General features: G+C 39.7%; 1 protein-coding gene across 5 annotated transcripts in view; it reads right to left on the bottom strand.

Annotated features, from left to right (window-relative positions):
• The window catches only part of ARL13B (ADP ribosylation factor like GTPase 13B), a 78,916-nt gene that overhangs the window by 46,620 nt on the left and 15,785 nt on the right, over positions 1-16,511 (bottom strand). For 4 of the 5 annotated variants that reach the window (XM_024993981.2, XM_002684668.7, XM_005201190.5 and 1 more), the window contains exon 3: positions 4,703-4,952. The exons of the other annotated variant lie outside the window; for it this stretch is intronic. In XM_024993981.2, the coding sequence (XP_024849749.1) occupies positions 4,703-4,952 (250 nt within the window). The remainder of the gene's footprint in view (positions 1-4,702; positions 4,953-16,511) is intronic. 5 annotated transcript variants of the gene reach the window in all.

The raw sequence follows: 16,511 nt of genomic DNA, 5'->3' as shown, positions 1-16,511 counted from the left end.
ATAAGTTATAAATGGTTAAAGCAAGCATGTGTATGTGGAGGGGAATGTGAGGGTAGATAATATATTTCAAACCTTAGTTAATCTGAGTACACTGTTTTTGTTTAGTCCCTATGTTGTGTCTGACTCTTTGCGACCCCATGGACTGACTGTAGCTCCCCAGGCTTCTCTATGGGTTTTCCTAGTCAAGAATACTGTCGTGGGTTGCCATTGCCTTCTCTAAGGGATGTTCCCAACCCAGGGATTGAACTCACGTCTCCTGCATTGGCAGGCAGATTCTTTACTGATGAGCCACAAAGGAAACCCAATCAGAGTGTAGGTTCAAATTAATCTCTATAATAGATATGAGAGAAAAAAAGCTTTCTATTCTAGGTAAATACACAGCTTAACATGATAACATGGTAACATTTAATATCTTAGAGCAGATATTTACATCAAATCTGTTTTTAATTTCTTTAGAAGAAATACAAATCACTTCCACCTTTTTACCGAAATGGATTCTTCGCATACTATGGTTCACATTATAATATACAGCTGAATACAATATTTTACAGATACTTTTATTAAAGGAGAGGTATTTAACCATTAGGGCTTCCCTAGTAGCTCAGCTGGTAAAGAATTCACCTGCAATGCAAGAGACCTGGGTTCGATCCCTGGGTTAAGATTCCGTGGAGGAGGGCATGAGAACCTACTACAGTATTCTTGCCTGGAGAATCTTCATGGAGAGAGGAGCCTGGTGGGCTACAGTCTATGAGGTCACAAAGAGTCGGACACAACAGAGTGAGTAAGCACAGCACAGCATTTAACCACTTAAGCCCAAAGAAGTAAAGTGACTTGCCAGGGTCATAAACAAATTTACAATAGCTCTTAGAATCCAGGTTCTAGACTCTCCATCTTCTCTCTAAACCCATGTTTTTTCACTTTTTACCACTTATTTCAGAGATCTGACTAGAATATTATGCTGATTAAGAAGTAAATACTATATAACTGCCAAACAGAACTTCCAAGCTAATAAAGCACAGAAGCCTAGTGATCTATGATTCTGACCTTTCCCAAGAACCCTCAAGTCCGTGACATAAAATGAAATGTGACTGAGACTTTATGTGCAACAACACACGCTGTCAGACCAGTATGCAGAATCAAGTCAGGCAGAGCTGGAGAAGTGTCCAGGACCTGCTGTCACTGTCATCTACTCTGCCTCTCATAGCATGAATGAATCCTGCTCTACCAATCTGTAATTTTGTTTTTACTGGTAACTCTTCCAGTTTATTTCCTTCTGTTGAAGGACTGAATCTTCTTAAAGGTCTGTTGTTCTCTGCTCATTATTAGAGGATGGGAAGAAAAAATTATCAAGGGGTTGAACTGAGTTCTGAGAGGCTTTGCAGATCCTAAATCCACTAGTTGAGGCTCAGAAAAACAGCAAGCAAAAGACATTAGATGCCATAACTGCCTTTTTCACCTAAGAAGTCCAGACGTCCATGGGCAGGAAGGAAGCAGCTGTGGGCAGGAAGGAAGCAGCTGTGTGCAACAAGGAGCACTGTAGCCAGCCTCTTAATTTAGGTAGCCTTTCCTCCATCTCCATACACACTAGCCCAGAGCATGGACTTTAGTAGGGCTCTACTGGAGGCCCTTTCCACTTACTTTGCAACGCCATATCTATTATATGCTAGAGTTATTATCAGTTAAAACAGACTTTCCCATTTGCAAGGAGTTATGAAGGCAACCTGGACTCTGCTACTGCTAAATCACTTCAGTCGTGTCCAACTCTGTGTGACCCCATAGATGGCAGCCCACCAGGCTCCGCCATCCCTGGGATTCTCCAGGCAAGAATATTGGAGTGGGTTGCCATTTCCTTCTCCAATGCATGAAGTGAAAAGTGAAGTCGCTCAGTCGTGTCCGACTCTTCGCGACCCCATGGACTGCAGCCTACCAAGCTCCTCTATCCATGGGATTTTCCAGGCAAGAGTACTGGAGAGGGGTGCCATCGCCTTCTCCGGACCTGGACTCTAAGGAAAAGTAAAATGACCAAATCTGCATTTAAAAAGGAGCTCTTAAGTACTTTATTCGTGCATTGTTTCACTTAAGAAAGCATGTACCAGTTCTATGATTTGAAAAATATCAAATAAAAGGGCTCCTGCCTTCAGTGTAGAGGAGAGCTTAGAGAACAGGCAAGATGCTAGCAGGGAGACTGGTCTGGAGAGTAATCAGTAACACAAGGGAGAAGTGAACAAAGGTTGAAAGGAGTTAACATCAAACAGAATAGAGAGCAGTAGAGAGACTCAAATATTAAAACAGTAACATCAATAAGACAAACATTGTAGGTCAGAGACAGAAAGGTAAACAGGAGGACCTTCAAATATGGGACTTAGGTGGAAATTAAAGAGGGATTTATAAACAGAAAAAAGAATGGGATAGAAAATTGTATATATTATATGAACACTGCATACATTACACGTATTACAAAAATATGCACAGGAAACTCATCAAAATGATAGCAGTGGTTGGCTTTACATGATAGGCCAATCATTTTTTATCCTCATTCTTTCTTACATCTTCTAAATTTACTAAGAATATGTACTTTCTGGTAAACTGTGTACATTTTTGAAGCACACACATCTCAAAACTTTAGCCTAATTAACAAAAATTCTATAGCTGTAAAACTCCCTTAAGAAAAACCGTTCAGATGGTGAACCATTCTGTTTCATAAACATATTATATGATCTATAACTAATTCTCATGTCTTTGTGAGATCTCACTGACAGTGAAATTGTAATTTGGAGCAATCATTCCAGTTGTGAATTGTTTCCTTTGTTCCAATTCTGCAAATTCACTAGCTAAGAGAGGTGACCGAGCTGAAAGCAGGCATCTTGCTGACAGTTATCAAACCATACAGTAAACACTGCAGACATTTACCAATTGCATGCCTCTGCCTCAGGGCTTTGCCACATACATCTGCAGGACTGACTCACTTCCAGTGTCATCTTCTCAATAAGACCTACTATGATTATTTTAAGAGTAACATGTCCGTCACCACCACCACTACAGGATTGCTGATCTTCTTTTACTTGTTTTGTTTTCAATATATTTATCACCTAATGTACAATTTATTTATTACATTTATTGTGTGTCTCACCTCCAAGAATGTAAGCTCCCGAGATTACACATGGAGTTTTATTGTTGCTGTTCTCAAATGTATCCCTATACCTAAATGGATCCCTGTACCAGAACAATGCCTAGCATATAGTGGATGCTTAACAAATATTTGTTGAATTAGTACTTGTATGAGTGAATAAAGGCATGAAAGAATACATGAAAAAAAGAATAAATAAATGACTACTGGGTTAAAAAGCACACTCAATTATCTTACAAATGAACATCAGTTGTTAGTACTCTTTATAAGTCACTGGTTCTCTGCTTCAACATTTGTAGAGACTAATTTAGCCTATGGGGTTCAACAAAGTTTACTCTTTGTATACAAGTCTATTAAAGTTTCTTTCAGATTCAATAAAAGAATTGTATATATCAAATAACTTCTCTAATTGGTTAAAAGTATAAAAATTAAATAGTATAAGCTTAACAATAAATGGCACAATAACATTTTATTTTTTGTAATCAGAGTTTTCAGACTGCCTCATTTAAAAATGTTCACTTATTACTGAGGACCACAGAGACAGTTTGCTTACACTTTCCCATTTAACCATGTTCATAGGTTGCTTGGTTTTTTGTGTTTTTTTTTCTTTTTCAATCATTAGTTATGAATGCAAGAGAACGAGAAAAAGGACAAGAAGGCAAGAGCACACATACCACTTACCCCAATTTTAAGAGCAATTTCAACTACTTTTCACTCGACTGTGTCTCTAAGTCATAGCACCACCTTGTGTTTACTCTCCGGAAACGCTATGAGGGCAGACGGTGCAAAAAGGCTCTGTCGTTTAATTTTGTTTTAATGTTTAAGCAGCTGAAGAAAATGATGCTAAGCCTATGACTAAGTTGATAACAACACAGATCACACGCTGATAACGACACAGATCGCATGCTCAGTTTGGAAATACAAAAGTAAAAACTGAGAAATCAACGTGGCATTAGAAAAATAAACCACCTAAGTAAGTTTCAAACAAGAATACGCAAGGAAAAAAGAGGCAAAACCTAAATGTTACCAAAAGAGGAAAATAAATTGAAAAACATTTTACAACCTCATTATTAGACCATCTGCAAAATTTGACAAGAGTAAATTATCAAAGAAAACAAAGAGTTCACGTTTGAAAATCCAGGAGATGTAATTATAAGATTTTTTCATTACATAGCCTCTGCCCTTAATCCCTACAGACAGCATTATAACAAAGCCTTGGTATATTAACAACTCCCAGTAAATTACATACATCTGATTATGTGAGAGTGTGACAACACTTTTTCAGTGTTTTATAACTTAGGGAGATTTCTTTAGTGACTAATGCTGCTGCTTCTATGTTTACAATAACACCGGGCGCAAGCTCAGTCGCTCAGTTGTGTCGACTCTTTGCAACCACATGGACCCACCAGGCTCCCCTGTCTGTGGGGATTCTCCAGGCAAGAATACTGGAGTAGACTGCCACACCCCCCTCCAGGGGATCTTCCCAATCCAGGAATCAAATCCAGGTTTCCCCCAACTGCAGGTGGATTCATTACTGTCTGAGCCACCATGAAGTTCAACACCAACATTACTTACACCAATATAGGCTTTCCGGATATCCTAGGGTGTCTCAGCACTTCTGACATTGTCTCTTTTGTTTCCTCCATTCTTTCTTCATCACTTGAATCCACAACAAATATTACCCCATAGGACTCAGCATAGTAATTCTTCCAGATTCCTCGAATTCTTTTTCCACCTCCCAAGTCAAAGATGGTGACTTCAAACTTTCCTTGTCTAAGGTCAATTTTGGAAAATCCAACAGTAGGAGCTACATCTTCAGGATATTCTGTTTCAAATGATATAAAGAAAAAGAATCTTGAGACTTCAAATTAATAACATTAATTTAACTTCACAACTTAAAATGGCATAAGTGTATTATTATTCATCATATATTAGTACTAAATAGAATGTTTATTATTTGTTTACATAATAAGCATTACATCTAAGCAAACTGGTCTGGAGGAAAGGTAGATACTATAAAACATCCAACCAGAATTTATACTCCTTGCAGACAGGGCTTTTTGTTTGCTTGTTTGTTGTTATTGCTATAACCCCAGGTCCTATTAATGCCTACAATATAACAGGTACTTAGTAAGTATTTGTAGAATGAATAAACAAATGAACCTTTGCCTAAGGTTACAGATTCTCCAAGTTACAAAAAATAAAAATTTCAACTTTCAACACCACGGCCATCCCCAGGGACCATTACAACCCATGTAGAGTTATAAAGAAAAACTAAACATTTAAAGAATAGTTTAAAACAACCAAACAATGGGAGAAGCTATGAAGAGCATGGCAGAAAGCAAAGAAGAACCAAAGAGCCTCTGGATGAAAGTGAGAGGAGTGTGAAAAAGCTGGCTTGAAATTCAACATTCAAAAAACTAAAATCATGGCATCCGGTCCCATCACTTCATGGCAAATAGATGGGAAAACAACGGAAACAGTGACAAACTATTTTCTTGGGCTCCAAAATCACTGCAGACGGTGACTGCAGCCACGAAATTAAGACGCTTGCTCCTTGGAAGGAAAAACTATGACAAACCTAGCGTTTGTGTGTTAAGTCACTTCAGTCATGTCTGACTCTCTGCGATCCCATGGACTGTAACTCGCCAGGCTCCTCTATCCATGACAAACTTAAGACATCTTATTAAAAAGAAGATATCACTTTGACCACAAAGGTCCATATAGTCAAAGCTATGATTTTTACAGTAGTCATGTATGGAGGTGAGAGTTGGACCATAAAGAAAGGTGAGCACTAAAGAACTGATGCTTTGGAACTGAGGTGTTGGAGAAGACTCTTGAGAGTCCCTTGGTCTGCAAGGAGACCAGACCAGTCCATCCTAAAGGAAATAAACCCTGATCATTCATTGGGAGGACTGATGCTGAAGCAGAAGCTCCAATACTTTAGCTACCTGATGCAAACAGACAACTCAGGGGAGAGCACCCTGATGCTGGAAAAGATTGAGGGCAGGAGGAGAAGGGGGCAACAGAGGATGAGATAGTTGGATGGCATCACTGACTCAATGGACATGAGTTTGAGCAAACTGTGGGAGATAGTGAAGGACAGGAAAGCCTGGCATGCTGCAGTTGATGGGGTCACAAAGAGTTAGACACAACTTTAGCAACTGACAACAATGAACAGTATGGGACCATTCTTTTTTAATTAACTGAATAAAAGCTATAATTGGAATAAAGAAACTTTCAAGGACAGCTTGTAAATGTAAAGAGCAGATTTTATTTTTTTATATAAGAAAAGAATACAGGATATTTTCATAAATTATAATTAAATTGCTTTGCACGTCTGCATATGACAGCACAAAGAAGTACAGGATAATATACAATTATAACTGCCAAGGAATGGTAATGACAGTAAGAGATTAAAAAGATCACTAGGTTCAAGCCTTGACCTAGGAGGTGAAACCTAGACCTTAAAGCTAGGTTGAATTTAAACAGTCAGATCGGTGATCTAAGTAACGGAAATGGAAAAGGCAAGATGTATAAACAAGTTAAACATTGTAGTTGGAGCAGATCTTTAATACTGAATGTACACTGAAGAGGGTTCTGAAGACAGAGAACTGGGAGCCACGGAAGGCATTTCAGCAGACCAATAACATAATTGAGATGACTAAAAAGGAAAAAGGAAAGAGAAGTCGCTCAGTCGTGTCCAACTCTTTGCGACCCCATGGACTATAGCCTACGAGGCTCCTCCATCCATGGGATTTTCCAGGCAAGAGTACTGGAGTGGGGTGCCATTTCCTTCTCCAGGGGATCTTCCCAACCCAGGATCGACCCTGGGTTTCCCGCACTGCAGCAGACTCTTTACCCTCTAAGCCATGAGATGACTAAAGTAGTCCTTTACTGAGATTCATCTTTGCAAAAGTCTCTAGAACTGACTGAAAATGAGACTGACAGTCACTTTTTAGAGAGGTAGGAAAACAAAACAAAAATAGAAGCATGGCAAGAGAGAATGCATGAGCAATTAACAGATGCAAGTGACTCAGTGGTTACAGAGAAGAGTTCAGACTTCATGTCTGTCTCCTCCATTGGCTCACCACTGTGGTTGTTATTCTTTAGTTGCTAAGTTGTATCCAACTCTTTGTGACCCCAAGGCCTACAGCCTGCCAGGGCTCCACTGTCCATGAGATGTCTCAGGCAAGAATACTGGAGTGGGTTACCATTTCCTTCTCCACATCATCATGGAATTCACAACAAATATTACTCCCCTGAACTTTGTTTATAAAGTCAATACAGTGACCACAAACTACATGAGGATTTCAAAGTTAAATAAAACTTAAATAAAAAGTTCAGTTCCTCAGTTGTACTAGCTGCATTTAAAGTACTCAAGAGTCACATGAGACTGGTGGCCCACCTTACTGAACAGAGCCAATGTAGAACATGTCCATCATTGCAAACAGCTCTACTGAACAACACTGGTTTAGAGGGTATTATTATTCCCACATTCAGCAAAACATTTGCTACTACAAAAATAAATTTGAAAGGCATTTGCTTTTAGGCTTAGACACGACTGAGAAACAGACTTGCAATGTACCACTGCCTCTCAGCAAGCATCTTACTACAGTTTAGACAGCTCCCTAGAAAGTTAATTAAGACAATCACAAGTCACATTTTTAAAAGACCTGCCTTATCTAGAGGGAGAAAAAAAGCAAGTTTAAAAACAATATAAACAGACATATATTCCAAAAACAGAATTATACTAGACATTTAAAAATGTGGATCTAGTCCAGACCAGAACTGGTTTCACAGTTAAAACAGACAGCTATCTTTAAGTACAAATTGAAAGGTACTCCCCCAGCCCCACCCCGAAATTATCAGTGAAAATAAGTCAACTGTCCTGAGGAAGAAATAAGAGAAATAACATATTCAGAATACCTACACAGTACCAGAACCTTGTTAGGTATTAAAATGTAAAGATGAATAAAATAGGGTTGCTACCCTCAAAGAATATCCAGTACACTTCAGAGAGACATAATATTAATGGAAATAACACAAGAACCTATATGTTCTGTAAATAAGTCTGGAGGGAACAGTGTGAAAGTGTAATAAACTACCTGGTTATGTCCTAGCCAAATTCACCTACTGAAACCCTAATCCCCAATGGTGATGGTATAAGGACTGGTGGGGTCTTTGGGAATTAATCAGGTTTCAGTTCAGTTGCTCAGTTGTGTCCGACTCTTTGTGACCCCATGTACTGCAGCATGCCAGGCTTCCCTGTCCATCACCAACTCATGGGACCTACTCAAACTTATGTCCATTGAGTCGGTGATGCCATCCAGCCATCTCATCCTCTGTCGTCCCCTCTCATTCTGCCTTCAACCTTTCCCAGCATCAGGGTCTTTTCCAATGAGTTAGTTCTTCACATCAGGTGCCCATGTTTCAGCTTCAGCACCAGTCCTTCCAATGAATATTCAGGACTGACTTCCTTTAGGATTGACTGGCTGGATCTCCTTAAACTCCAAGGGACTCTCAAGAGTCTACTCCAACACCACAGTTCAAAAGCATCAATTCTTTGGTGCTCAGCTTTCTTTATGGTCCAGCTCTCACATCCATACATGACTACTGGAAAAATCATAGCCTTGACTAGACAGACCTTTGTTAACAAAGTAATGTCTCTACTTTTAATATGCTGTCTAGGTTGGTCATTGGAGAAGGCAATGGCAACCCACTCCAGTACTCTGGCCTGGCAAATCCCATGGACGGAGGAGCCTGGTAGGCTGCAGTCTATGAGGTCGCTAGGAGTTGGACACCACTAAGTGACTTCCCTTTCACTTTTCACTTTTATGCATTGGAGAAGGAAATGGCAACCCACTCCAGTGTTCTTGCCTGGAGAATCCCAGGGACGGGGGAGCCTGGTGGAGTGCTGTCTCTGGGGTCGCACAGAGTCGGACAAGACTGAAGCAACTTGGCAGCAGCAGCAGCAGGTTGGTCATAACTTTCCTTCCAAGGAGTAAGCGTCTTTTAATTTCATGGCTGTAATCACCATCTGCAGCGATTTTGGAGCCCCCAAAAAATAAAGTCTGCCACTGTTTCCACTGTTTCCCCATCTATTTGCCATGAAATTCTGGGACTGGGTGCCATGATCTTAGTTTTCTGAATGCTGACCTTTAAGCCAACTTTTTCACTCTCCTCTTTCACTTTCATCAAGAGGTGCTTTAGTTCTTCTTCACTTTCTGCCATAAGGATGGTGTCATCTGCATATCTGAGGTTATTGATATTTCTCCCAGCAACCTTGATTCCAACTTGTGCTTCATCCAGCCTGGCATTTCACATGATGTACTCTGCATATAAGTTAAATAAGCAGGGTGACAATATACAGCCTTGACGTTCTGCTTTCCCAATTTGGAACCAGTCTGTTGTTCCATGTCCAGTTCTAACTGTTGCTTCTTGACCTGCAAACAGATTTTCTCAGGTCAGGTGGTCTGGTATTCCCATCTCTTGAAGAAGTTTCCACAGTTTGTTATGATCCACACAGTCAAAGGCTTTGGCATAGTCAATAAAACAGAAGTAGATGTTTTTCTGGAACTCTCTTGCTTTTTCAATGATCCAGCAGATGTTGGCAATTTGATCTCTGGTTTAGGTTTAGATGAGATCAAAAGGATGGAGCCCCCATGATGGAATTAGTGCCCTTATAGGAAGAGACACAAGAGAGCTTGTTTCCTCTCTCTCTTTACACCACATGAAGATACAAGTGAGAAGATGGTTGTATACCAAGAAGAGGGCCTTCACTAAGTATCTGACCACATAAGCACCCTGACCTCAGACTCCAGAACTGTGAGAAATACCTGTTGTTTAAGCCATCATGCCTATGGTATTCTGTTATAACACCCCAAATAAGTGCATTCAAGAGCAAAAAGATAAGGAGGGGCCGAAGGCAATGGCACCCCACTCCAGTACTCTTGCCTGGAAAATCCCATGGATGGAGGAGCCTGGTGGGCTGCAGTCCATGGGGTCGCTAACAGTCGAATACAACTGAGCGACTTCACTTTCACCTTTCACTTTCATGCGTTGGAGAAGGAAATGGCAACCCACTCCAGTGTTCTTGCCTGGAGAATCCCAGGGACAGGGGAGCCTGGTAGGCTGCCGTCTATGGGGTCGCACAGAGTCAGACACGACTAAAGTGACTTAGCAGCAGCAGCAATAAGCTGTGGCCTAGAAAGGCTTCAGAGAGAAAGTGAAATAGGACTGAAGTCTTAGAAGATAAATAAATTATAATAAAGAAGGGAGGAGAACATTCCAGACAGGAGAGCAATGTAAGCACAGATAAAATAATGGCAATATTCCCAGGAGGCCAATTCATATTAAGTAATTTTTTCAAGGTTCTATGGTAGACAAAGTCAAGACTCAAATTCAGGTATACAGAACTTTAAAAGCCTGTTTGTTCTGATACATGGAACACCCTCCCCAACTTCTCTCTTCTTTTCTGTAGTTCTTACTCATGACTCCATGTTTTAAGACTCAAGACTAAATGTTCAGGTTACAATCTTTTCTGTAAATCCTTGTCTGATGATTCCTTCCTACTTTCAGTATTACCTACACCATCTATCATAACATTCTGTCTTCTTGCTGGCTTTCACAATAGCCCTTACCTTCCCAATACCTGGAAACAACCTTTGTATCCTTAGCACTTGGCACAAAGCATACAGTTGCTCAATACTACACACCAGACTGCTAAGACAGCTGAAGCCGCTGTACTTATGTCCGTCCTTCCCTATATTTAACCATCCATCCATGCTTGTAACTGTTTATTGAAGGCCTATTACAAATCAGGCACCATATAAGAACCAGGTGTACAAAGACATATGGTCCCCAATCCTGAGGATTTCAGTAAAGTATATGTGTTAAGACAACGCCTAAAGAGTTCAAGATAAAATGAAAATACATCATCAATAAATGTTTATGGAGCTTATGTTATATGGTAAGTACAATGCCAAGTCCTAGATATACAAAGATTAATAAGATCTATTTTTTGTTCTAATAGACTCCTTACATAAAGGGAAAAAGAAGAAATATATACATAAATAACTAAAATATAATAAAGATATGGTAATATCAACAATGCTAGGCATCAATTTACACAAAGAATTTTCCCACCCAAAATATTCCTTTGAACTATTTGGAAATAATACTGGAAAATCAGAAAATCCTGGATTTTTAGCTAAGCCCATAGCTGTTTAGGATAAAAAAGGCAATCCCCAGTCTTCATGGCACCTAGGGGTGGCCGTGAGAGCAGGTTCTATATAGTGTGCTTGTGGTAAATATTGTTGAGAGAGTCAACTCCCAGTCCGGGCTCCTCAAAGAGGAGAAGGGGTCTGCTGCTCTTGAAGTGGAGAGAGGGGTTTGAGGTTCTCAAGGAGGAGGAAAGGACAAACTTTTTTTTTCTCTACATTCTTTAGTCTTAGTCACATAAAATGTTTTTTTTTTCTTTAAGCCAGGAACTGATGATTACACAACAAACAACTCAGTTTAAACTCTGTACTAGGAATTACATAACAACAATGTAACCTGCTTGAGGACAGTTTCTCCTTCTGGAAAACCTTCTGACTAATCCTGATATCTTAGAATGTATATTATGGGAGTGGGTCTGGTAGGTTCTTTCCATTATTAAATTCTAACCCTGTTATCCTAAAATGTAACTTGTGGGAGTGGGTCTGGTAAAATTTTACAACCTTGAGACATTCTTTTGATTTGTTGTAATAATTAATTAAAAAGTATATAATTCCCTTGCTAAAGACTTGATCAGTCCTGGGTGTTCATTGGAAGGACTGATGCTAAAGCTGAAACTCCAATACTTTGGCCACCTCATGGGAAGAGTTGACTCATTGGAAAAGCCCCTGATGCTGGGAGGGATTGGGGGCAGGAGGAAAAGGGGACGACAGAGGATGAGATGGCTGGATGGCATCACCGACTCGATGGACATGAGTCTGAGTAGGCTCTGGGAGTTGGTGATGGACAGGGAGGCCTGGCCTGCTGCAATTCATGGGGTCGCAAAGAGTCGGACACGACTGAGCGACTGAACTGAACTGAACTGAAAGACTAGTGAGGGGGACACGCTCCAACCCCTTCTGATGTCTGTGTCAGAAGCTTTCTCTGTCCCTTTTTCACACTTTAATAAAACTCTGCCACACAAAAGCTCTTCAATGATCAAGCCCAAAGCTAAATCTTCTTCGGAGACCAAGAATCTGACACCATTCACCATAAGCTATCACTGTTAAATGTTTAATTGGCTTTGGAGTCTGTGGAACTCTGATATATAATCTGATATATAGTATTTCTCAGTTTTCATGCTGTAAATACTACCACTATGGCCAATTTGAAATTATCAATATGAGGCACCTGACCATAAAGTTGGGGGAAGAGGTACCTAATTGGCTTTCACTGACTATACGAGCCAATATGAGCAAGTAGGAGCCAGCTCTGGAATACCACAGGTTCCAGCCTGTGAACTGTAGTGATATGGTGGCTTCTGGTTCACATACTTTAAAAAAAAAAAAAGGAGAACAGTCTCCTTTCATCCTTTTTACTTCTTCCTTCTCGCTGAAGTACACACATAGTATTGAGTCACCCTGGACCAGGCTGGCAAGGGAAAATACTAGGAATGGCAAAGCAAATAGGAAAAGGAACTTGAGTCCCTAATACCATACAGCTGCTATGCCAGCCCTAAACTACTTCTGCCTGTGCTCTTACATGAGAGAGAAATAAATTTCTATTTTGTTAAGCCACTGTTATTTTAGGCTTTTTAGTACAATCGAACCTATATCCTATTAATGCGATCACTTTGACAGCCATGAAGAAGAGAAGATGAATGAATGAAATGAAGATAGGGAAAATACTTTTAGATTAGGAAACTATAATAAAATCATAGATGAAACACTAGGGTTTGGACTTAGCTGATCACAATACAGTAAGAGAGGAAAATTATCTCAAAAGAAAGGAGGAAATATACAATAAAATTTGCTTTTAATTAAAAAAAAATAAGAAGAGCCATAAGTAAGCTAAAGAGTAGAAGCCATGGGAGAAATGTTTTAGGAAAACAGCTTACTATACCCTAAGGCACGACTGACCTGGGACACCAAAACCAGTAAAACTGCCCTAGGGAATTTACAGTCTGGAAGGTAGAGAAATACATAAATAGAGGAGCAATTAAGCACTGATACAGGTATTATATACAAACAGGAGCAGACAAAAATAGTAGTAGTCAACTGTATTCATGGTGGTGATAAGGGGTGAGGGCAGTAGGAGACCAGAAGGGACTCCGTAAAGGAGACTACATGACAAACGATGGTCTTTAGAGACAAGCAGACATTCTGTCTTTAAGGAGAAGTTTATTTCTCTTTAATAAGGCAAACGGGAACAGTATAAGCAAAAAACAAAGGCATCAAAAGGCTTAATCAAACCTATATCCTAGGAAAACTCCCAAGTAATTCTATATAACTGGATTCTTTTTTTTTTTTTTTTTATAACTGGATTCTTTAGAAAAGAAAAATAAGGTAAGAAATCAGTCACTGGAGTAGGCTGAAGAGTATATAAAAATGAAGAACAAAAACAGTTAGAAGGCAGCTCGAAGCTGAAGGCAGCTTTGACTTTTTTGTTCATGACATGACACCTTGAACATTTTCTAAACTCAGAAAATGCACTGATGGATATACAGAGGTGGGATTTAGGGGAAAAAAAAACAAAAAAAAGACCTGATGGAAAGAGGATATGCTAAGTACATCCAAATAATCAGATGGATTTATTAGCAAGTTCCTAGACCCTGTTCCCTTGAACCTAAGGTTTTGAAGGACTAAAAGAGAGGATGTTTGGATAAGGCTTCATGGACTGCAGGCCAAATCTGGATAGCCACCTGTTTTTACATGGTCCTCAAGCTAAGAACATGTTTTACATTTTAAAATAATTCCAAAACAATTCCCAAGGATATTTCATAACACATCAAATTTTAGTGTCTATAAGGAGAGTTTCATTGTAATATGGCCATGCTCATTTTTTACATACTGCCTATGGCTCCTATCAAACCACTGTGTCAGAACTATGTAGCTGGGAATGGGACCCTAAGACTCTCAGAGTCTAAAATATTAGTATCTACTATCTGGGATTCCCCTGGAGGTCCAGTGGTTAAGACTCCATGGATTCAATCCCTGATTAGGAAACTGAGATCCAACATGCCATGCGGTTTGGCCAAAAAAATAAATAAATTTAAAAAAATAAAATATTTATTATCTGGATCTTTACAGAAGAAACTTGCAAACCCCTGATTTCAATTCAGTTCAGTTCAGCCACTCAGTCATGTCCAACTCTTGTGACCTTATGAACCACAGCGTGACAGGCCTCCCTGTCCATCACCAACTCCCAGAGTTTACCCAACTCATGTCCATTGAGTCGGGGATGTCATCTAACCATCTCATCCTCTGTCGTCCCCTTCTCCTCCTGCCCTCAATCTTTCCCAGCATCAGGGTCTTCTCAATGAGTCAGTACGTCGCATCAGGTGGCCAAAGTATTGGAGTTTCAGCTTCAACATCAGTCCTTCCAATGAACACCCAGGACTGATCTCCTTTAGGATGGACTGGTTGGATCTCCTTGCGCTCCAAGGGACTCTCAAGAGTCTTCTCCAACACCACAGTTCAAAAGCATCAATTCTTCAGTGCTCAGCTTTCTTTACAGTCCAACTCTCACATCCATACATGACCACTGGAAAAATCATAGTCTTGACTAGACAGACCTTTGTTGACAAAGTAATGTCTCTGCTTTTTAATATGCTGTCTAGGTTGGTCATAACTTTCCTTCCAAGGAGTAAGCGTCTTTTAATTCCATGCCTGTAATCACCATCTGCAGTGATTTTGGAGCCCCAAAAAATAAAATCTGACACTGTTTCCACTGTTTTCCCATCTATTTGCCATGAAGTAATGGGACCAGATGCCATGATCTTAGTTTTCTGAAAGTTGAGTTTTAAGCCAACTTTTTCACTCTCCTCTTTGACTTTCATCAAGAGGCTCTTTAGTTCTTCTTCACTTTCTGCCATATGGGTGGTGTCATCTGCATATCTGAGGTTATTGATATTTCTCCCAGCAATCTTGATTCTAGCTTGTGCTTCTTCCAGTCCAGCATTTCTCATGATATACTCTACATATAAGTTAAATAAGCAGGGTGGCAATATACAGCCTTGACGAACTCCTTTTCCTATTTGGAACCAGTCTGTTGTTCCCTTTCAAGTTCTAACTGTTGTTTCCTGACCTGCATACGGGTTTCTCAAGAGGCAGGTCAGGTGGTCTGGTATTCCCATCTCTTGCAGAATTTTCCACAGTTTATTGTGATCCACACAGTCAAAGGCTTTGGCATAAGCAGAAATAGATGTTTTTCTGGAACTCTCTTGTTTTTTCGATGATCCAGCAGATGTTGGCAATTTGATCTCTGGTTCCTCTGCCTTTTCTAAAACCAGCTTGAACATCTGGAAGTTCACGATTCACATATTGCTGAAGCCTGGCTTGGAGAATTTTGAGCATTACTTTACTAGTGTTTGAGATGAGTGCAATTGTGCAGTAATTTAAGCATTCTTTGGCATTGCCTTTCTTTGGGATTGCAAGGAAAACTGACCTTTTCCAGTCCTGTGGCCACTGCTGAGTTTTCCCAAATTTGCTTACATATATTGAGTGCCCCTGATTTAGACGGTGACAGTTCTTCGAGGATATAACCTAAGTGACCACATGAGGGGTACAAAAAGCCTTTAGAAGACTGCTTCAAACAATAATATATAGTTTGTTGGACTTCCCTGGTGGTCCAAAGTTTAGGATCCCGTACTTTCAATGTAGGGGGCACAGGTTCAATCCCTGGTTGGGGGACTAAAAATCCCACACAGCACAAAGTGCAGCCATAAAAAAAGAAATTAATATATAGTTTGTATCTAACATTATAAAACAGAATTGGGGGTGACAGAACATTTTTTTCCAACAATAAGTTTTGCAAGGTGTCAATTTTCTTTCATAAACTTCCCCAAGTAAAAATTCCCTATTTGTCATGCAACTTTTGTTGCAACATTTATTTTCAGGAACAAATATATGTTAGGTGTTTTCCCAATTCATACCCTTAAGATGCATGGTTCATGCTACATCTTCTGGGTACACAACAAACTCACTAGTACAGCAACTTCTATATTATAGTTACAAAGCATTAAATTAATACTAAATAAATACATTCAATGAGATGTAACATAAATGACATAAAACCCTTCAATGTATCTTTAACATAATTGTAAAAATTACACATCATATTGGAAAAAAAAAATCAAGAGATACAAAGAGAGCTGTCCTGGCTATCTGTATTTCTACCTCTCTTT

The sequence above is a fragment of the Bos taurus genome, chromosome 1, assembly GCF_002263795.3.
Source record: "Bos taurus isolate L1 Dominette 01449 registration number 42190680 breed Hereford chromosome 1, ARS-UCD2.0, whole genome shotgun sequence".
Lineage (NCBI taxonomy): Eukaryota > Metazoa > Chordata > Mammalia > Artiodactyla > Bovidae > Bos > Bos taurus.
This window is presented reverse-complemented; position numbering and strand designations above follow the sequence as displayed.